Source organism: Coffea eugenioides, chromosome 5, assembly GCF_003713205.1.
Source record: "Coffea eugenioides isolate CCC68of chromosome 5, Ceug_1.0, whole genome shotgun sequence".
NCBI lineage: Eukaryota > Viridiplantae > Streptophyta > Magnoliopsida > Gentianales > Rubiaceae > Coffea > Coffea eugenioides.
Window position 1 is genome coordinate 47,602,972 of NC_040039.1, and position 21,799 is coordinate 47,624,770.

At 38.0% G+C, this 21,799-nt stretch overlaps 5 protein-coding genes across 8 annotated transcripts; 2 read left to right on the forward strand and 3 right to left on the reverse strand.

The window, feature by feature from the left end:
- The first annotated feature begins 243 nt into the window (after window positions 1–243).
- Window positions 244–4,117, forward strand: LOC113770417 (tubby-like F-box protein 7). The gene is made up of 4 exons (XM_027314861.1): window positions 244–883; window positions 1,669–1,756; window positions 2,840–2,969; window positions 3,304–4,117. The coding sequence occupies exons 1-4, from the start codon at window positions 455–457 to the stop codon at window positions 3,878–3,880; spliced, it is 1,224 nt and encodes a 407-aa protein (XP_027170662.1). The 5' UTR covers window positions 244–454; the 3' UTR covers window positions 3,881–4,117.
- Window positions 4,118–5,706: 1,589 nt separating this feature from the next.
- On the reverse strand, window positions 5,707–7,804 carry LOC113770421 (multiprotein-bridging factor 1b-like). Its single transcript, XM_027314869.1, has 4 exons — window positions 7,545–7,804; window positions 6,748–6,831; window positions 6,236–6,318; window positions 5,707–6,084 (listed from the first exon to the last, which is right to left on the reverse strand). Exons 1-4 carry the CDS (start codon window positions 7,675–7,677, stop codon window positions 5,965–5,967), a joined length of 420 nt encoding a protein of 139 aa, XP_027170670.1. The 5' UTR covers window positions 7,678–7,804; the 3' UTR covers window positions 5,707–5,964.
- Window positions 7,805–10,550: 2,746 nt separating this feature from the next.
- Window positions 10,551–13,125, reverse strand: LOC113770418. 3 transcript variants are annotated; one of them, XM_027314863.1, is made up of 5 exons: window positions 12,112–13,125; window positions 11,947–12,030; window positions 11,687–11,839; window positions 11,452–11,595; window positions 10,551–10,922 (listed from the first exon to the last, which is right to left on the reverse strand). In XM_027314863.1, the coding sequence occupies exons 1-4, from the start codon at window positions 12,955–12,957 to the stop codon at window positions 11,491–11,493; spliced, it is 1,188 nt and encodes a 395-aa protein (XP_027170664.1). In that variant the 5' UTR covers window positions 12,958–13,125; the 3' UTR covers window positions 10,551–10,922; window positions 11,452–11,490. The 3 variants fall into 3 exon arrangements, with proteins under 3 accessions (XP_027170664.1, XP_027170663.1, XP_027170665.1); XM_027314862.1 differs by lacking the exon at window positions 10,551–10,922 and having other exon boundaries at window positions 11,153–11,595; XM_027314864.1 differs by lacking the exons at window positions 10,551–10,922; window positions 11,947–12,030 and having other exon boundaries at window positions 11,153–11,595.
- Window positions 13,126–13,932: 807 nt separating this feature from the next.
- Window positions 13,933–19,056, forward strand: LOC113770968 (polynucleotide 3'-phosphatase ZDP). The gene is made up of 12 exons (XM_027315602.1): window positions 13,933–14,336; window positions 14,638–14,697; window positions 15,315–15,362; window positions 15,437–15,502; window positions 15,854–15,925; window positions 16,072–16,128; window positions 16,377–16,453; window positions 17,269–17,350; window positions 17,500–17,616; window positions 18,098–18,219; window positions 18,362–18,431; window positions 18,832–19,056. The coding sequence occupies exons 1-12, from the start codon at window positions 14,109–14,111 to the stop codon at window positions 18,877–18,879; spliced, it is 1,047 nt and encodes a 348-aa protein (XP_027171403.1). The 5' UTR covers window positions 13,933–14,108; the 3' UTR covers window positions 18,880–19,056.
- A 31-nt stretch (window positions 19,057–19,087) lies between these two features.
- Window positions 19,088–21,649, reverse strand: LOC113770967. 2 transcript variants are annotated; one of them, XR_003468445.1, is made up of 2 exons: window positions 19,517–21,649; window positions 19,088–19,172 (listed from the first exon to the last, which is right to left on the reverse strand). XR_003468445.1 is itself a non-coding variant. In XM_027315601.1 (1 exon), exon 1 carries the CDS (start codon window positions 21,646–21,648, stop codon window positions 19,840–19,842), a length of 1,809 nt encoding a protein of 602 aa, XP_027171402.1. In that variant the 5' UTR covers window position 21,649; the 3' UTR covers window positions 19,438–19,839. The 2 variants fall into 2 exon arrangements, 1 of the variants encoding a protein (XP_027171402.1); XM_027315601.1 differs by lacking the exon at window positions 19,088–19,172 and having other exon boundaries at window positions 19,438–21,649.
- Window positions 21,650–21,799: the final 150 nt, after the last annotated feature.

Below are 21,799 nucleotides of genomic sequence, written 5' to 3' on the forward strand. Positions count from 1 at the left end.
GACTTTTTAATCAAGTAAACTGAATAAATTCTCGAGTTGCCTTTTCCGCAAAGAAACATCGAATTAAATACAACTGCCAGTACCATTGGTTAAATAACTTACTGCAATTTTGGATTTGGACTCAACTTACTTAGTATTTAAAATACTCAGTCAAAGTAGAACAGCACGCTTTTTCTTTGTCCCCGCAATAAATAAACAAACAATCCTCATTCTAACCTCACATCGAATTCCACTCACCCAAATCGCCGTCCAATGAAATTCGTGTCCAATAGGCTAATAATTGTCTGGTTACTCGGGCGTCACACTCGAACAGAATCACCATCACCGTCACTCTAGACTAACTTCCCGACCAATTTCCCCCTTTTTTTTTATTTCACAAATAAATAAAACACGCGCTTTTTCTCCTTTTTCGATTCGACGAATCCATCAATAGTAAAAGAGAAGAAGAGGAGAGATGTCACTGCGAAGGAATTTTCTGTCCCGACGCATTTCGAATCGATCCTTCTCGCTTTCTTCTAAATCAGTGAAAGAGCTGAAGAATTTTGATAGTGTAAATCGCGATCGTATTTATGACGTCAATAATAGTAACAATGTTATGAGAAGTGGAGATGGTGAAGGGGAGGATCTTCAAAGCGCTGCCGTTTGGGGTACCGGAGAGATGGCTCCGACGCCGTCTCGGTGGTCGAGTATGCTGCCGGAGCTGTTAGGTGAGATTATACAGCGGGTGGAGGCTAGTGAAGATGTGTGGCCGCGCCGCCAAAACGTCGTCGCTTGTGGATGCGTTTGTAAGGGCTGGAGAGAGATTACAAAAGATGTTGTGGCGTCATCCTCTCGTCAGCCTGACGGCGCTGCCAAAATTACCTTTCCTTCCTGCCTCAAAAAGGTCCAAACTCTGGTTTTAATTGCGCATTTATTGGGATTGTGTAGGTGTTGGTTTTCAATTTGTCTCTTGATATGATTTTGTTGGAATTTTTTTTTTTATCTTTTAATGTTGCAATTTCCTTGCCTTTTAGATGAGTTTTTAAGGTTCTTAGTGTAGAATTTATTGGAACTAGTTCTGGTTTTTTGGGAATTTCGTTCGTCAGAGCCAAAATTTGCATCTTTTAGTATATTATTTGCAACTCAAAAAGAATATGCGGGTTAATGGTTCGAGCCGAGTTATTACTTTCTTGTGCTGCCCTCTTTTGTTTAGGGAGTAGGTGCTAAATATGAGCTGAAATTGAGCTTGTACGAACTTCTTTTGTTAAACCAATCTAGAAGAAGGTTTAGTGTCCGTCAACTTCAAGATTGGCCCAATAATAAAACTTGATAATTAAAGATAGATCAACTAAGTTGCTTGAGCTCAATTGGATTCAAATCGATAAAATATAGTGTGAGTTTGGCATGTATGGTGATCAAGCCAAGCATGATCTCAAATTTAAGCTTGTTAAAAAATTCATTCAAGCTTGAACGAAATAGTATTTGGCTCGATTAAGCTTTTCTGAACATCTATGGCTCTGCGTTCTCAGCTTTTGATGTCTCAAGCCTTTCTCATGATGTTGGTTTTTGATGGAGACTTGGGAGCTAGAATGCTCTCCATTCATTACTGTCGGTTGGAGTCAATGTTTCTAAAAAAGAGTGTTTTTTTTTCTTGGTTACCAATTCTATGTAGTGTTATTTCTTGTGCAGCCGGGGCCGCGTGATGCTCCACTTCAATGTCTTATAAAACGCGACAAGAAGAATGGGACATTTCGCCTTTACCTTGCTCTTTCACCATGTAAGCGATGCGTGTACAATTATGCAAAATATTTTCTGATGCTCTTGCTTGTTCTTGATTGACTCTTTTATAGCAAGGTTGTTGTCAAACTTGTTTGACTAGTAAAAGCTTGAATTTTGAGGTTATATTCTGTAATGCAGAATTAACTCTATTGCAGTGGAACATACCTTTGTTATTAGACAAGTCAACTTGGCATTTTTTATCACCTGCCTGTTTTGCTGGATGAAGGAGGTTTGATTTGGGAGGACTTGATTTTGATTGAAAAGTTTAGATTTTGATTCTGTGGCAACATTTGTTTAATGGAATGGACTTTTGCTTTGTGATTTTCATTAGGAAATGACTTTATCCTGATTGTCAACAATTTGCTTCTGTTGTTTACTGGAGCTGCATCATATTAGAGCTTACAGTTCTTCACTTTGATTTACCTTTATCAGGTTTCATGTCTAGTACACATTCCTTAATGGTGCTGCTGTACCAAATAACTGGTAGAACTTTACCATGATTGCGTTCGAGATTACCTTACTTTCTTCTTGTAAATAGGAATTATTTGCATTTCAGTTCTTCATCAGACTACTGGTTCATGCTTTCTTTTCAAAATTTTGAGTTTTTGCAGAAATAGTACTGGCAAAGCTGCTGAGTAAAGTGGTTTATGTCTAAGGTTAAGAGAACTGTGATTATACAGAAGATTTGTTAAATGGCCTTAACTTGCTTTTAACCAAAAGGTTACAAGTAGTTAAGAATGGGTATTTACTGTTTTTTCAAAAACAAGGTTTTCAAATACGATGCTACAGTAATACACAAATAAAAATGACTCAAAAAACATTTCATTCGTACAATATATCAAATATTTCAAAAAATATTTATAGTAAAAGTTTTTGATATACACTGGTACTGTAAAATTTTTCAAAAACACTCCCAAAAACAGCTAATCCAAACGGATTTAGAGGTTGTTTGTCGTTTAATTTGTGTTAGTAGTTCCCAAGTTTTGTGAGTTTTTTGAGCATTAAGTTGACCAGATTTCTTTTTGCGGGTTTCCAAAGTCATATTATCATCTGATCTTTATATTAATTTGCTATTTGGCAGCATTCATGGATGAGGGAAAGTTTCTCTTAGCAGCAAGACGATATGGAAAGGGTACCCACTCTGAGTACATAATATCTCTTGATCCTGATGATTTTTCTCAAGGAAGTAATGCCTATGTTGGAAAACTGAGGTTAGCTTTTTTGTTCGATCTTCAAAAACTTTTGGGTGAAGTTGAGACATTTGTTTCCTTTTTGGTGAAGTCTGTAGGTCTTGCATTTGTATTTCTTACTCTATACTGGGTAATTCTTGTTTGTTTGCATGTCAGATATTCCTAGGGCCAGATCTATTTTTCCCTTTCATATCCTTTTTTATGATGCTCTAATCCAATTTTCGGGTATCATAGATGAGAATGAAGTCAGAGACTGTGTGCATCAAGGAAATTATTTATATCTAAAACTGACCGGTGAGGCTGAGAGGGTCTTTCTTTGATCAGAGCAAAATATTCACCAAGATTCTATGTGCAGGTCAGATTTCCTAGGCACCAATTTTACCATTTATGATAGCCAACCTCCACACAATGGAGCTAAACCATCAAGCAGCAGGGCTGGCCGTCGTTTTGCCAGCAAGCAGATAAGCCCCCAAGTACCAGCGGGTAATTTTGAAATTGGAGAAGTATCATATAAGTTCAACCTCCTGAAATCAAGAGGTCCAAGAAGGATGGTATGTGCACTGAAGTGCCCTTGGTCAGAGGACATTTCTGTCGACAAAGTAAATGGTGATTCAAAAACAGAGAGTTCTTTGTCTGCTATTTCGAGCTATACTGTTTTGAGAAACAAAGCTCCCAGATGGCACGAGCACTTGCAATGTTGGTGTTTGAATTTTCATGGTAGGGTAACAGTTGCATCAGTTAAGAATTTTCAACTCGTTGCAACAGTGGATCAAAGCCAGCCAGATGGAAAAGGGGACGAGGAGACAGTTCTTCTCCAGTTTGGCAAGGTGGGAGATGATATTTTCACCATGGACTATAGGCAGCCTTTGTCAGCCTTCCAGGCATTTGCCATTTGCCTTACCAGTTTTGGCACTAAACTGGCCTGCGAGTAAGAATGGCGGCCGCCATATCCACGAGACTAATTACCGTTGCCGTTTATGAGGAGGCTCTTTTGATATGCTTCGTCTTTAAAGTATCTTCAGATAATTCTGATTTGCCTTTCCCAAGTCAATGCACGTCATAATATTTTGTATAGATAAGTTAGTCAAAGGTGGAATTTTTAGTATCTGATGATCATCATGTACTGATCTTAATAACTATTTGAAATTTCAAAGCTTTAATGTTTCTTATATGCAAATTGTAGAATGGCTTTGTCGGGATGCTATAGACCCGCTTGCCTTCATCCTTAGGCTCGCCTACTTGTATATTTGGACTAAAAATGTCGCCCAACCGCATGAGGTGGGAAATAGGTTTTATAGGGGGTGGGGGAAACGGTGGAGGGGAAAGGTGGAGGAGGGGGGGAGGAAGAAGACAGGAAGGGGAAAAGGAGGACGGTGGTGTGGAAGGAGTGGGGGAAGGTGGCAGATGGTGGTATGGGGAAGAGAAAGCGGAAGGGGTGACGTGTGGGGGCAGGGGGATGGTGGCGGTTGTTTGTGACTATGGTGACTAAAGTGGTTGACATGGTTGTGGTTGCTTGTGACTATGGTGACTAAGGTGGGTGACGCGTGATGGGTGATGGAGTTTTATAAATATTTCTCACACACTTTAAATACATAAATAAATTTTATAAAAATTTTACAATAAATTATAGTAAATTTTTAAATAAAATCTTAAAGAGTACATCACCCAAGCGAATTTGGAGCATATTTTATTCTACGCATACGCACACACCTTGCACATGCACGCCCACTCACACACGTATACAGAGGCTCAAGCGGAGGGATTGCCTGAGCTCGAAATTGGAAGATTTTCAGTTTTTTGGTTTCTTAATTATTGCACTTGTTTCTTGATTCATTTTGTTGGATGAGATGTTGGATGATTACAATGTTATATGTGCAAATAAAATGACTGCATGGAGCGGAGCGGAGAAGAATGATTTTCATCTTACCCTTCCATTATTGCTTGAATAATACTCCAACTCAAGTAGGTACACAATTATTCGCGACTTTTTCAATTGTTTGTGGCTAAGAAAAGTGTTCTCGTCCTCGAATTGTAAACTCTTCTTAGTAGTCCCAAGTTTCCTAAAACTGTATGAAATTGACCTTTTTTCTTTTATTGATTTCATTTTCATATATATTAGTAAAGCTACATTTATTTCCAAATTAAAGTTGAGGAGATCTAAATTGTGACTACTGTATTGCTCGACTATACACACCTAGAAAAATTCTTTTCGTCGGGCATGAAGATTCTGTTATGGATTTTACCTATACCAATCTTTTTTAAAGTGTGAAATGCTATCATTTAGTAGCAACTTCAACCTTTTGTTAAGGCCCCTACAATTTCGTCTGTCAACATTCTTCATGTTTATTTTTCATTCAATCATCTATATTTACAAATCACGCATGTATTTGAAAAAGAAACATGTAATGACATTCAGTTTTATATAGTAAGTACTACTTCATTTCTCTTGAGGTAAAAAGGTTCTCTTCAACCAACTTGTCATACAAATAGTTACTTTACATTTCTATTAATTTCACTCTTGCATGGTTCGTGTTTCCAATACTTTTTAACATATTCCACCAGGAAACCAAACACGGTGCAACTCCCAATAGAAACCCCTAAAATGAAGAAAACTTTTTGGCCAGCATTCAAAATACTAAATACTTGGTAAAACCTTTATCAGTTTATCATAGCTAATTGGTTGTAACACAGTTTTGACCTCTGCATTTAACATATAAGCCCGTGCATAGCACAGGTAAAAATGCTAGTAGAATCATATCCGTGACCAATACTCATGCAAAGCATCATAACTGTGAAAAATAGGCAAATATAGCAAATACAAGACAAAGATTCACATTTGACAAGGAAGAGCCACATCCATTAGCCATAGTTTCAAGAGACACAAGTCACAACAGTAGTTAAAAGGGCTGCCAAAGTAAGAACGGAAAGGGGTGGGGAGGTTTCATTTACACCACTATTCTTAGGCCTCAAACGACAATCACATTGCAGAACACTGGCTTCTTCCATTCCCATTGTTTTATTTCTTTCCTCGAAGTTTCACACCCAGAGCCCTCTCCAGTTTAGAGATAATCTGCTGATTTGGAATTGCCTTCCCTGATTCGTACTCCTGGATGACTTGTGGCTTCTCATTTATCAGCTGTAGACAGGAAACAATAGATTAAAATGATTGCTCCTCATTTATCTCCACATCACATAATTGACTCAGGGTAATAAATGTTTACATCTGGTTGCCATCTATCTAAGTGGTGTGATAATCTTAAGTCAATCTGTGTAAACAAAAGAGATACCTGTGCAAGTTGAGCTTGATTAAGTTTCTTCTCCTGTCGAGCTTGCATGATTGCTTTCTTCAATTCAGTTGGTACCTTCTGATCTGAAAAAAAAAATGAAATCATAAGATCACATCAAGATGACAAATGGCTTTCCGAAACATAGTATCAGCATATCAGCATACATCAATTTCTACAAAACAAAAGCTTGTGCAGGACTACCTACATTGTGCCTCAATGCTGTAACAAATTTCCCCCAAAAGGGGAAAAAAAAAACAGATAAGAAAGGAGAAGAGAAATGAAAACAATAATCTCCCAAAGTCCCTTTAACACCAAGCCCAGCAATTTTACTTCACAGGATCTCATGCACATCCTAATGTAGGTTCCTATATCTTATGCAAAACTAATAACACCTTCATACAGTAAAATGAAGAGAAAATTAAAATCTAGTAGTTCCCAGCAGTATGTTCAGCTCTGAAGCATATAAAAAAATCTGTAGGGTGCTTAAAAAAGTGAGATAAGATCCTACTCACGAGCCAAATTTTCAGTGTCTTCATCCAGTTTCCTTGTATTCAAAGATGTGCTGCTAGAGGCAGCCTTGTTTGTTCCTGCACTAGCTGCAATACAAAATAAAGCAATTGAGTGCATGTATAACAAATTTGCTACACAAATAAAAAATTTAACAACTGCCAAAGCTTCATTATCTGATAAATAAGCACCAAAATTACGAAAAGTTAGAGAGTATCCCAGTAACACATACATTTACTATCAAAACTCCTAATCCGCATTATCTGGCTTTAACATCTAGAAGAGCCCCACCATTCACTAAAGAAGTTACTTCATCAACACATTTAATTATTACATATTTCAGAAGTCCTAAGCCACATCACCACAAAACACAACGTCCACGAATGCTCAACCATACACATCCGTGAACTACATAATACAATCAGGAATCAGATATCAACTGAATGTTGATTACCATTTCAGAAACAAAATTCCACACAAGATAAAAGCATAAACACTTACATGAATAAACCCTAATAGAACAATAAATGGAATTAACACAAAAATATGGATTAAACATCGATAAATCAATGTATAGAAATCAAACATCCATCTTAACAACAAACTAATACTCATACAAATTCCCGATTCACCAGTAATCGAAGCTCAAAGTTAGACAGACAGGAAAAATGGAAAAACAATTTGTAGAATAAAAAAAAAATCAAAACCCTAGATGAGATGCCAAACCATATCCGCATGCAGAAAATACAAATCAAAAAAGAAGAATAGGCAGAATAAAAGACACTAGCGTATTGGATAATACCTTTCTTGATGGTTTCGACCTCGGCGCCGGATCGACGGGCGGCGTTGACGGCTTTCTCATCCTTGCGTGCGGCGGCGGTAGGGGCCTTCTTGCGGATAACCACCGGCTCCCAGTCTTGTGTGATTCCGGCCATCTTCGCTGTCAAAATTTTATGTCGGAGACTTCTTCGAGGATTATGCGATTGTTTAGTGCGTGTTTCTGAGCGTCAATGACTGTGCGAGAGGGGTGAGGGTGACTGTCCTCTTCTTATTGGTTTATATATAGATATTGGAGCGTTTGGTTGAGGAGATATTTCATATTTGGGTACCTATCAGCAGGAATGGAATAGTTCGCGTCCAAATTAGGGATTGTCTGCTTACGTGGATATTTGGGTAACGCCGAATCTCGGGCCTGTTTGGAACCAAGTTTTTTGGCCAAGTTTTTTAGCTACTAGTTTTTTAACAACTTTAGCTACAGGAACCCAAAAAAACTTATCAAATTTTTTAACCTACACACTTTAAAATATCTAATACACAAAAAACTTTCCATTTTCTTCTTCTTTCTCCCCCACCCCTATTCACCACACCTCCGCCGCCGGCCACCACCACCTCCACCGCTGTTTCCGGCGCCGGCCTACCCCTTTTTTTTCCTTCTCCCTCTCCCTCTCCCCCTCCCCCTCTCTTTCCCTCCCCTCCCCTCCCTGGCCACCCTCCCGCTTCCTCTCTGGTCGCACGCTACCAGGAAAGACCGAATTGGGCAAAAGGCTTCCGCTTCCTCTCTGGTCGCATGCTATGCGATCTGGTCGAACGATCGAATTGGGCAAAAGGGGAGGGGGGAAGGGGAGGGGAGGAGAGGGGGGGGGGAGATGGAGGAGAGGGGGAGAGAAAAAGCAAAAAAAAAAATTGTATTCTGCCATGGCTGCTGGTTCTCTGCTTCGGGAGGGAGAGGGGGATGGTGAAGGGGAGTAGAGGGGGATAGGGGAGCAGAGAAGGAGAAGAGGGGAAGAAAAAATGAAAAAAAAAATTGGGGAGAGGGGCTGCTGGTCGTCTGGTACCGCGAGGGAAGAGGGAGGGGGAAGGAAGGAAGAAGAAGAAGAAGAGGAGAGGAGAGAAAAGAAAAAGGAAAGAAAGAAAAAGAAAAAAAGAGAGAGAAAAAGAAAGAAAAGAAAAAAAATGGAAGGGCCATGGCTGCTGGGACTGGGAAGGCAGAGGTAACGGGGGAGGGAAGGGGGAGGGAGAAGGAAGAAGAAGAAGAAGAGAAAAAAGAAAAGAAAAAGGAAAGAAAGAAAAAGAAAAAGAAAGAGAAAGAAAAAAAAAGGAAAAAAAGTTTCACCTTAAAAAAACTTCTACAAAAAAATTTTTCACTTTACAAAAACTTCTACAATTTTTTCAAAAACTTCTACAGTGTACTACAGTAAAATTTTAGACAAACTCCCAAAAAACTCAGGTTCCAAACAGGCCCCTCATATAATCTTTACCTATGAGCTAAAATTTTAAAGACTTTTTGGAATTGCGATGGTGCTTTTACAGATAGTTTACTTTTCAAAAACACTTTTGGAGACAAAAGCAATGCTAACGTGTTTGCTGAGCTAAAAAATTTTAAAGACTACTTTGAAATTGCGGTGCTTTTACAGATAATTTAGGCCTTGTTTGGCAGATAAGTTTTTTTGTCAAAGTCTGCTACAAGTTTTTTAAAAATTTTAGTTACAGTAACCTACTATACACTTCAAAATATTAAAAAAAACACAATTTAAAATTTTTTTAAAAAACTTATACATTAAGTTACAGTAAAATTTTAGACAAACATCCAAAAAACTCACTTGCCAAACGGAACCTTACTTTTCAAAAACATTTTTGGAGACAAAAGCAATGCTAACATGTTTGGTGAGCATCATTCTTTGAATTTAATAGTAGAACTTTTGCCACTAAAGTATTTTCGGTATAAAATCAAAATTGGTGCTTTTAGAGTAATTTTTATATATCAAAAAATTTTTTTAAAAAATGACTTTAACAAGTTTATTACTCCCTCTGTCCCAATGTTATGGTCATTTTTTAGAAATTCAACTTTTTTATGGAGACATAGTAATCATTATATCTAAATGAAATGACACTGGTGAATTTAGATATTTATCCTCTGAATTAAAATAATCTCTTGATAGATGTGTATTAGTATTTTAAAAAGTTACTTTTCCAAATGGTAAGATTGAAAAGCATGTCTTAAATTTGAAATTGCGATTGTTATTTTGGAACATCAATAAAGTGAAAATATGACAATAACAATAGGACAAAGAGAGTATAAATTTTGAACTAAGGCACCGTTTGGATTGAAGGACAAGAAAGGAAAGGAACGAGGTGGAAAGAAAAGGAAAGAACTCTAGTGGAAAATAAAGGAGAGGAGAGTAAAGAAAATCTGAATCCATCCGCCTTGTTTGGATTACGAAAGGAAAGGAAAGGAAAGGAGGGGAGAGTACATGTCTATTTCTAGGGTATACGTACAATAAGTATATATCTAAGCAATATTCCACTTTGTGACTGTTCGATTCTCTTGATTATAACTGATGTTGCACTTGACATGAAAATTAAACCTCAAAATGTCATCCAAGACCATCAAAATTAAACCTCAAAATGTCATCAATTTTTTCTGGATTCGTGTTTGATGAAAATACAAATTCCTGGGCTTTGTTGTAGTACCCCGGTTGAAAATTTTGACGCACCTTTTGATTGATTGCTGAGGAAATGCATACGAGTCTCACACCTGATGGTGAAAGAAGCAGTTGAATCCTTTTTGAAGGAAATGCATACTGAACTGTATATTGGCAGTTCAATAGCCTGCTGCACTCTCCATTTTACTGTCATGATTATGAACTCGAGGGTTTCCTTTGCTAACTTAATTAAGACAGTACCAATCAAACGAAGAAAAGCCAAGGTCAAAATCTAGGAGGGGAAGGAGATAGTTGTCCGATAAATATTTTTAAACCATTCCCATTTCGGATTACAATGAAAAACAGGGGAGATGAAGAGGAACAGGTAATCAATAAGAGCTCTGCACTAGAAATTTGGGAAGTTAAAAATTGGGGAAAATGTAGTTTCATGTCACTACAGAGCATCTTATGATCTTATAATTGACCACATGCACTCTATTAAATAACAGAAACCAAGATGAATTGCAAGCAAGCAAGTAGATGAACTGAATCTTCAAAAAACTCCAGAAATTAGCATGTCAGCTGTATTACAAACTGGAATTGACAAACTTTCTTTTGATGGCCAAAGAAACTGATGGTGGCTTGAATAGATAGGTGGCATGTATTGCAACTTTCAACCTGAATAAATTGTCCAGCAAGGGACAATTTCTCTGGCTTGTTGGTGCTCCAGCTAAAGTACTGCTAAAACTTCTAGACATCTAAAAAAGTAGCTTCATTAGTCTCTAGGAATGATGCACTCTCTCTCTCTATATCCTGATTTATGCTTTTCTAAGTAGCTACGTAAAAGTGGGCTAGCAATTTAAAAGGATAATTTTTGTATAAAGGATGACCATATCCTTGTCTGATTGCATTATCTTTTCTGCTTCTTTTGAAAATAAAAACTTTATTTGGCAAAGAAAACATCGAGAAGTTCCATTCATGTGCAACATGAAACACAAACATGGAGACGCATCAACATTCACAAGGTCAACCTGGAACCAGATAATCCATACTAAATGCTACATGCTTCAGAGTGAAACATAAATTAGCCAACTTACAGGCTATCCACTACAACAATGGTCAGAATTCTGCAGAACATGATTATTAGTTAATCTGGTTTGAGATCTAAGGAAGCCTAACTTTAACCTATCCATTATCAATTACTGAAAAATTGTCCCCAGTACATTCTTCATCTGCAAAATAGTTCACAATGCAAATATTTAACAAACTTAAAAGAGCCAGACCGACCTTGGACAAAACAGTGGATGCCAGCATGCAGTAGAGAACTCATCCATCATTGACCAGTCCAGCTTCTGTAGTTTCTAGAGTCTCTGGAATTGTCTGGCAGAAAACTTCAGGACTATCAGATGCCTCAGCTCCAGAGGAAGAAATCTGCGGCATACAACACCTTAATTCAATAAAAAGTTCATCTGTTGTCTGGACAGCATCGACATTGCTAAGAAACCAACAATGTTTAACAAACCTTAGCATCTGCTGATTCACCACCATTATTTGGCAAAATTTCAGTGCAAACACACTCCTTTGGCGGATATTCTCCACCTTTGCTAACATTCACAAGGGCTTCCTTAGTTTCCAGAGAAACTGAAACATCATTAGTTCCTTTGCCAACATTTGCCTGTTAACCATTCCAAAGAAATGTATCAATAAGCTGATGTCCACCAGGACTCTTTCACATGCAAATTCCATGACAACACAGCATAAAGTACACGTCTCGCACTCAACCTGCCCTGAGTTACTAGCATCCATTTGACTGTCCTGATTTTCATGGACAACAGAACTACCCTCAGTTCCTTTACAAACTTTTTCCTGAAACATGTTCACAAGGTTACAGAGTTCAACTAATATCCAACAGGGCATCATTATGCATGACAACGAAACATAAAGTACCTGCGCTTTGCATTTGTCCTGGCCCTCAACGTCACCCTGGCGTGAATTCTGCAAACATAGTTCACGCTTTTCGCTCAATGCTGAGACAATGGTGGGAAGCCTAGCAAGGTCCCATCCAAGAACCTTGCAAATTACCTGCCCATAAGCCCTATGAGCTCTCCTCTTCTTCGTCTTGGCTATTGAAATCGAATGCTGAACAAGAGCAACACAATCCTTAAACTTCTTTCCGGCTAACTTTTTCCCCAAACCACCGCAAACTAAGCAATTAAATTCCCCATTATAATAATTCTTCTCGTAATACTCCCTCAACTCCCTATCCTCTGTAAATACTTTAAAGAAAAACCTATACTCTTCCTCCTCCGGCGAATCATCATCATCATCATCCTCACTATCCTCCTTATCATCATCATCGCCAGACTTAAAAAATTCTTCAGTTATCTGCAAAGCCTTAAATTGAGCCTGACTGGCTGCAAGTTTGGCTTTTTCTGCAGAGGAGGGTAGAAGGGTCTGCGGACTCGACTGCGGCCAGCTTGTTCCCCAGCCGGAGGTGGTGGCCGGAGGTGAATTAGAAGTGGGATTGCAAGGCCATTCTTTTCCGGAAGCTGGAGAAGGCAATAGAGTTGGGTTCTGGGATTCTTGCAATTGTTTTCTATCGGAGTTCTGTCTGCCTTTTCTGCTTGCGGGTTTAATTCTTTCTTGCCTCTTGAATTGTATGGGATTGTAGGGGTGATGGAGAAGGCCAGATGGTGTGGGCTGTTGGGTTGGTCTAGTAGGCGGCCCCTGGTGCCATAACGAGTGGAGGTAAATCACCTCGTCTATCAATCTTCTTTCATAGTCTGGATCCATTGCTTGCAGAACATGAAGGACTGAAAATTGGAATCGTTGATGAAAAAACTAGGATTTTAATCGATTTCCAAATGGGCGGAAGTGAAGCGATGTTCGGTGGAACGGCGGTTACAGGAAGCCGAAGCACCACTCTCTAACAGACATGGCATAGGCCATAGAGTTTAGGGAGTTTAGCAATTCACGTTTTTCTGGTTTTATTCCTTATTCAATTGTTTAGTTCTTTCGATCCATGTCATTTTTGTTTTAATCTTTATCGTTCAATTTTTTTGCTTGATTGATACTTTCTTTTTTTTTAAAAAAAAACCAATATTTGCTTGATTGATGCTTGGATTGACCTTAAAGCCTGAGTAGGATTTTAAAAAGAAAAAAAAACTAATGTTAAAGTGCTACTGAACACACAATTCACCAATCTTTTGACCTTGCGAGATACAATTAAAATAAAAAAATTACTGTAGCACTTTTTATTTGAATAAGAGATTATTTGAAATAATTACTATAATATTTTTTATGATATAATGTATGTGAGATAAAAAAATATGTTGAAAATTGTATTTGTGATACTTACGAGAACATTTTGGTAAATTATGAGATTTTGTCTTAGTATTTGAACTTTGAAATGACAATATATAGTAAATCCTGAAAAATGTTCATATGTCACATGAAAAATTCTAGTACATAATATATTCACACTAGAAATGGATAATTGCAATTAAAAGTAAATTAAACAATGAAGATCCCAAAAAAAAAAAAAAAAAAACTGTCGAGCTTCTGTGATTCATTTCACAAATAAACTCTTCATAATTTCATATCAATATGCATTATTCGAAATTTACATACTCAAAAAGTAACACTAATAATAAGACTAAAATTACTAATTAATTAATTAAGAAACCAAATGGGATCGTTTAAAGAAAAATTACTTGCTTATAAGACCAAAATGAACAGGGACTGTTCGGCCACAGACCAGCCGGTTTACCGAAAGCATCATTGGTCTTTCCCGGTTTCCTAAGCATTTTTCCGGGAAAATAGTTTCGGGCGTGCCGTCCCAGTCCGCCAATATATTGGTGCCCGTCGTCCTCAATTTCTTTCACTTCCTCACAGTTACTAAAAGCCCTAGCTCCACAACAATTTCCCCATTATTTTCCTCAAAAATGGCGTCTTCTTCGTCGGCGAAGATGATAGCGGAGTACGCCAAGTCCGGACGGTCGTCGTGCAAGAAATGCTCGAAAACAATCTCCGCAAGTGCCTTAAGGCTTGGTTTAGTTACCAGAGACGCTCGAGGCTTCGACATGACCAAATGGCATCATTTGCATTGTCTGCCTTTGAGTTCCCATTCCGGTGCATCGCCGGAGTCCATCAAAGGATTTTCATCGCTCAAGGTAGTACAGCATTTTAATTTCTTCCGAAGGATTTCTCCATTATTTTTTTTTATTTAAGAAGATTTTAGTTTAGTAGCAAAATAGTAGGCTATACTGGGAAGTGGAAATTACTGTTTGAAACTAACAGTTAAACTTTTGAATATTAGAAAACCGAGTATTGGTAGAATCTTGTTACCGTGAAATTAGAAATTTTCTTTTAAAAAAGATGGCTTTTTTTTTTTGGCTGCTGGATTTGAAGTTGAGAGAATCTGTGGGGTCGACTTCATTTTATTTGGTTATTTTTGTGGTTGTGGCTATGCAGAGCAGTGATCAAGAAGAACTAAAGAAATTGATGAAGGAAAGTGTTCAGGCTCTAGACAAGGTATATTATTTGTGAAATGTTGCACCACAGATAGTCTTTTACTCTTATAAGCTCCTCTTTGCACCTTGATGCTATGGTCATCTGTTCAATATGCAATGCGAAATTCAGCATAAGATGGAGAGGATTATGCGTGATCTCCTCTACTAATGCCTTAAGTGGAGTCCGTCTTCGTTACGACTTGTGGTGGACAATGACTTCTCTCACATCTAGTTAGAATATTCTGCAACTTGAGATAATGCTTCATGAGCCTGTCAGGACTCTTCTTAGTCAAGCATTTGTTTTGTGGATCCTTCATGGTTTTTTGGTATTGTCCATTACATTATTCACGGGTCTTTTGAGTTCTTGCTTTGGACAGTGAAACTGCCCTGTGACATTGTGAAGTACTCCTGAAATTCAAACATTTAGTTTCTAGCAATGTTACCAATTCATGGCTTATGCAACTATATGCTATAAAACTGTAAGGCAATATGCTACTGTGATAATGAAGCAACTTGCATGTTATAAACTTGTATTTAGAAACTATTTAAGCTTATCGGTGCAGGTATTCAATTGTATTTAACATGTGGTCCTCAGTATGAGCTCTCTATATAACTCATAATAGCTGTTTGACATTTCAGGTTTTGGATGGAGAAAAAGATTCTATTACTGAAACCAAGGAATTCAAGGTAAGATTTCTAATGTTAATCTCTTGCCATATGTTAATAATCTTAAAGGCCTTAATGCCCTCCACTTTCAATAGGTTCTCAGACGAGATGATGAAGATGAGAGTTATGAGATGGAGAAACAAAAAGTGAAGAAGAAAAAGGTACCTCCTCAGATGAACTGGAGGCTCTTTAATTCTGTGGTTGTTGTAGATATGGTGACAGTGGTATTGTTGGTTTCATTTTATTGTACTAGCATATTTGATACCTTCCAACCACTGACACCACATCCATGACTTATTCAGCACCACATTTAAAATAACATGGATAAATGCTGCTTTCTGGTTCTCCTTATATCACGCACGGACCTTCAGTGCTACACCATGTGATTCATTCTGCCACTTGTCCTCGATATATTTACTTCCTTGTGCACCAAAGATGTACCTCTAAGTAGTATTTGCCTACATTTATTTTTTTGCTTTTTTTAACTACCGCTTGCATCCAATTCCCATTAGCTATCTGAGTCTGACAACGGCAGCAAGCTGGAGATCACATTTTCTGCTACTGAGATCAAGGAAAAGTACAAGGTATGCTCAAATTTTAGGCAACTGGTTCGGAGCTGCTGAATTATTCTAGATTTAGGGAATAATAAGTAGAATTACCTCTGTTCCAGCAACTGGTCTTCTTTTTTCTAATCATGCATCCTCCCTATTCATATCGTTTTGAAATTCAGGACGCTGCATTGCTGCCCCAGTGGAAAGCATTCCAAACTATCATATTTCTTGAACGGGTGAGTAGGAATCATGGAATATCACTTGTGAAGATGACAGAACCCTGTAAGACTTATTCATGCTATAGCTGGCTTATTTTACATAGATAATTATTAAGATTTTATTCGTGCTACACATTCAACTTTAAAGTACATCTCTGTTGCTCCACTTTGTGAAATTAAACTTTCTGTTATATTGGAAGTCCTTGTTTGTTCTGGAGTTCCTTACTGCAGTACATCATTTGATAAATCTCATATTAAATTCTTAGGTTGATGGTCTTCATGATTCAACGAAGATTGCTGCATTTGATTTTGATGGTTGTCTTGCCAAGACAGCAGTGAACAAGTATGTCATATTTCCCATCTTTTATATGCATCAAAAAATTTCATTAGAACTCTTGTGCAATAAAGTTAGGAAGTTGAATTTGGCCTGCTAAAATAGCAACAATTCCATAGTTAAACTTTGTTGGGTGAAGCTAACCTTTCTGAATGAAATTCCTTTTTGTTTCTGATTTATTGTCTTTTAAAAGTATCAAATCCACAAGTAATATATCTATTTAGATTCCCATATTTTGACTTTTGCATTTTCTTGAACGAAAGATGTCACATGAAATAAAAGTCTAGATTAGTATAATAGTCAAACTTTGTTGCTGTATATTGCGTGAGGAACCATTGCCTTCTAACAAGGTATTATTGTTGTGATATTCATGAATAATAGTGTGAAGATGTTTAAAATCTATTGACTTGGTTGTTAGCATTTTTAGTGCTTACAATCAGGACTACATGGACATATTTAAGTTTTCTAATCTGCAAGCTAGACCTTTTTCTTTCATTAAACTTCTAAAACATCAAGCTCAAATTAAAATAAAGTTTGGAACATAGATGCTCTGTAAGTGAATACGACATCTAGCCAAGTGGCTGAGCAGTAAGTGGTGCTACTGGAATGGAAACAACAACTGAGAAATCTGGATTGCTCTTATATCAGAGGTAGTGAATATACTATAGTAAAGTTAGCAACATGTTTTGCAGCTTTTGGTTGTTGTTTGGATTGGATTTGTCATATGTGTCAAACTTGTTCGGAACCATAAATTTTCTGTGTATTACAGGGGATCTTTATTTGATGCGTAATTGGAAGAACTTGACATTTACTTTTTCTTTTAGAATAGGTGCAGATGCATGGTCTCTTATGTATCCTTCAATACCAGAGAAGCTGCAGAGATTATATGATGAAGGCTACAAGCTGGTGTGACTCTTTTTCTTGTTTAATCTTTAATCTTTCTTTACTAGTTTGTGAATTATGAAATTCATGGTGCTGCTGATCAAGTTGACTATAGTTTCTGTCTTTGACTATTTTGTTTTCCTCTCTTATTGAATTATCTTCATTTTTACTAGGTTATTTTCACTAATGAATCTAATATTGAGCGCTGGAAGAAGAAGAGACAGGTTGCAGTGGACTCGAAAATTGGGCGAATTGAAAGCTTCATAAAGCTTGTAAAAGTTCCAATTCAGGTTGGTTTGTCTTGGTGTCAAATCTATCAATGGAGTAACTTAAATGGATTGTTACTTTTTTCTTGGTAGACCATCATTGTTTGCGAGGAGGCATGTGGTTATTTTCTACTTGAAACTTAGCTTCTTTTACAATCAAGTAGTAAAATAAATTCCAAAATCAACTGTATGCCTGGAATGTCAAACATTTGTAATAGAAGGATGCATGAGGTGTTCAACATGACTGTATTCTAATGAAAAATGGCTGGACTTAGATTTGTGAAGACATTTACCAACAAATTTCATGCTAATGTTTGTCATCCAGTATTTCTTTTTTGTAATGGTTTATTGTTTGTTTAGTTTTCTGGAAAAAGAACTAAACAAAAAAGTTGATATTGTAGACTACCACCATGATAGACTTTTTGAGTCTGCTGTGTCTACTAAAGAGTAATTCCTTTTCTTGTGGAAACCTACTCAATTCTTCATTGCACAAATCCATATGCAGGTTTTTATTGCTTGTGGACTAAGTAACTGTCAACCAGAGGATGCCTATCGCAAACCAAAAACTGGGATGTGGCATATCATGGAGAAGCACTTCAATTCCGGTCTTCTAATTGACATGGATCAGTTATTGTCCTTCCACTCTTTCCTGCCAATTCTGGATTTATTGGCTTATGGCTTTTCATTGAGTGACTTGATAGTCTAAATTATACTTGCTGCGAGAACTTGCACAATTGGTTTGTTGAATTTTATTTTTTATTTTTTATAGCTCCTTTTATGTCGGTGATGCTGCTGGAAGACCAAATGATCATAGTGATGCTGATATCAAATTTGCAGAGGTAGTGAGCGTATTTGACTTTTGAACTTCCAAGCAGCTAGATAGCTCATAACTGGATGCTACTTATTATTAAGATGATCTGTTGCGCTACTTATGATTTCTTGCTTGATTGCTTGATCAGTCATTCAACCTTGTGTATCCAAAGTATAGTTGAAATATCGCACATTGTTTTGCGGCTGGATGATCTTTCAGCTGTCTTTAGTCATTACTGATTCCTTGTTTGACATGCATAATTTTATCAGTCTTTATTTAACAAACATAATATCCTTATTTTAATGCTAGTGTCTTCATTACTTCACCTGTGGTACTCTTGGGTAAAGTCACTTCCTCTTCACCCTCTTTTGTGATTTGGTAAAGTTTATGAAAATTGGATTGATGGGCTGGTTTTATGTATATTGCAGGCCATTGGATTAAAATTCTATCTACCGGAGCAGTACTTCAACAGTTAAAATCTGGCATCTAACAGTGTACTTGTGACTTTATGCAACTGAAGGACATAATTCGAGTAACTCATTCTGTAGATAGTGAAGAGCAGATGGTCCACTGGGAGAACATTGTAGTTATTGACCTCATTGTGAACAGTTTATTGTGACCTTTATGGTGATTATGTTGCATCTAATTTTCTTCCTTTTGGAGCCGTGTTTCGCCTTCCTTTGGATAAGTAGCACTGAAAGGTTCATCCTACCAATGGTTCTGAGCATCCCTTTAGGAACACCAGTAAGCAGGAATAACAGCATAGTTTCTGCAGGATTAGCAAGCAATTTTTAGCTTATTGTAATGTTTTGCGTGCTAACAACTCAATGCATTTGAAGCCCTGCAAATCAACAGTTACATGATAGGAGATTGCTTGCTAAACTGAAATCCACTCGTACATTAGTGTCCATAAACTCTAAAAAAGAGAGAGAGAGAGAGAAGCCGGGGGGGAGGTGAAAGTTTCTGATCCCTTATTTTGGTTTCATAATAATGCAGCGTGAAGGTGTCTTATCGATACTATATCCAATCATCCATAATGGAATAATTGAAAAACATCAACGGACAAACTAAACGGTAAACAGTGATACATTTTTTTTTATATGCTTCACTAACCTAGGATAGACGAAATCTCGAGCAGAGGGTTTGAACTTTGAATTGCCACTGCTCGATTACAGTACGGACCATATACTCGGACAATAGTTGATACATCCCTATCCAGAGGCTTCTTCAGATGTGATTCAAAGTAAAGATTAAGAAAGGCATACTTGGTGTTAAGTTTTGCAAGGACAGCTCAAAGTATTGAGGCTTCGAGTCAAGCTCTGCAGAGGTAAGAAATCATACAAGCATGAAGTACTAGCTGCAGACTGAAGCTGCAAAAATAGCCATTGATGTTTTGGCGATATTCATACTCCCAGACCCGTCAAAATACCTACATATCACTTCTTCCTACCAATCTCTCCTTCTATGATGGCATGTCTTGTCAAAACAATCTCTTTGACTAGGTTTCTGTAAGTGAATGGTCTAACAGCAGCTCGTAAGAACAAACCAGGCGGTACTTTACTCTTTTTGATCCTTTTCCTGAAAGGACCGTAACCGAGATTCTTCCATTCTGCTGGACTGACCTTTGCTCTTGTTCGCCTCATTGCCAATTCATCCCCATCTTCTTCAACTGTCCCTTTCCCCCTCCTTTCCATTGCTCTAATCTGCTTTTCATAGATTTTGTTAGATATCTCTAAGCCTCGTTTTGCAAGCTTTTCCATTGCTTCATTACTTCTCAATGCCTTCTTAAATTCCGCATCCCAGTAGTTTGGATCCTCTTCAGGACCGAAATCCTCTTCTTCCTCCTCGATTCCCAACTCATCATCTCCAGCATCCTCTACATCCAAAATTGCATCATCGTCTTCACCATCCTCCACTTCACTCCTTCCACCATTCTCATCGCCATCATCCTCAATCCAGTCCATTATCTGACCTTCCTCATCATTCTCACCATGATCGCCATTCTCATCATCTGGGGCGTCACAACCCAACTCCATTTCCTCCAATTTCACCTTCCACTCCTTAGTATATGGATGCAACAGAGGCACTGGATGGTTGTTCAATAAAAACTCCAAGCACTTCGACTTCTTCTCATCACTCAACTTCTCATAAGCATTCACAACATCATCTACAAACGCCTTTGGATTCGCCTTCACTATTCTACATAATCCACCAAAATAAGTACAGAATTCCACCCTCCCATCATCATTCACCAACTGGAACAAAAAATCCCCCTCAGTCTGTGGATCAAGCAACGGTGTCAATTCCTTAAAAAAGTCATCTTGAGGCTCAAATCTACACTGATAAACTGGCCTCTTCACATAAATTATATCAGGCCTCATCCACGCTGCACACTGGGTAATCATGGACCTTGCCTTATTTCCGAGCCTTCCCATCAAATTCCACTTATCCAACCTCTGATCCCCAGCTTCAAGAACCACCTCGCTTACCAAAGTCCACTGTTGCCAAGGCAACTCCGAAACCCTCCACCTAGGATGCCTGACAAACACCCAAAAATTCCTGAACTTAACATTTTTATCCATTGCATCTAATCTAGTTTGAAATTCTCGAGCCATTTCAAACTGCTCGATCTTCTCCCACTCTTCTTGATTGCGAACTTCACCAATCAAAGTTACACACTCATCGGTAATCCGTCCATGAATTGGCTCACCTAAAACCACCCCACGCCAAGAATAAGGTCCAAATTCACCATACTTGTACCAATCGTACGGGTGCCTAAGATTTGGATCATCTTTTTCCATAAACCTAACCATTCTATCATATCCTAGACCAATCATCTCAAGCTGCTCTTCGGATAAATTGTCCGGGTAATTCTTGTTAGGGTTCTTCAGTCTGTAAAACAAGCTCTCTGCCAGTTTCCTGCTTTTCCGGCGAGCGTTTCGCTTAGCCTGTCGACGGACTTCAGCGTTACCCTCGATGCGCCCAGTGGAGGTACCTCCGGGCTTCCCTTTGCTCCGTCCGGCAAAGGACCGGACGTCCCTCTGGTGGGTGGCATTTTGGCGGGAAAATTGTGGGGTGGGGTTTTGGCAATGGATTTTAAGGGGTTTTGAGGTTCCAGAAGAGGGGTGAATTGGAACAATGCTTCTGTGAAGAGGGTTTAAGAACTTGAAAAATGATGATGGGGGTTGAAAGTTGAAGAGGGGAGGGTTTAGGTCTTTAGCAAAAGGGAGGTTTTGGGTCTGCATTTTCCAGTGTGAGTGAGGCAAGTTGGATAAGGTTAACTAGTTTACCGGTTAAAACGCTTGACTTCTCAAAATTTTGGAGGAATATGAACAATGTATTCGACTTTTCTTGGTACAAATATGAGAAAGTTGCTTACTAGTTACCGAGATAAAA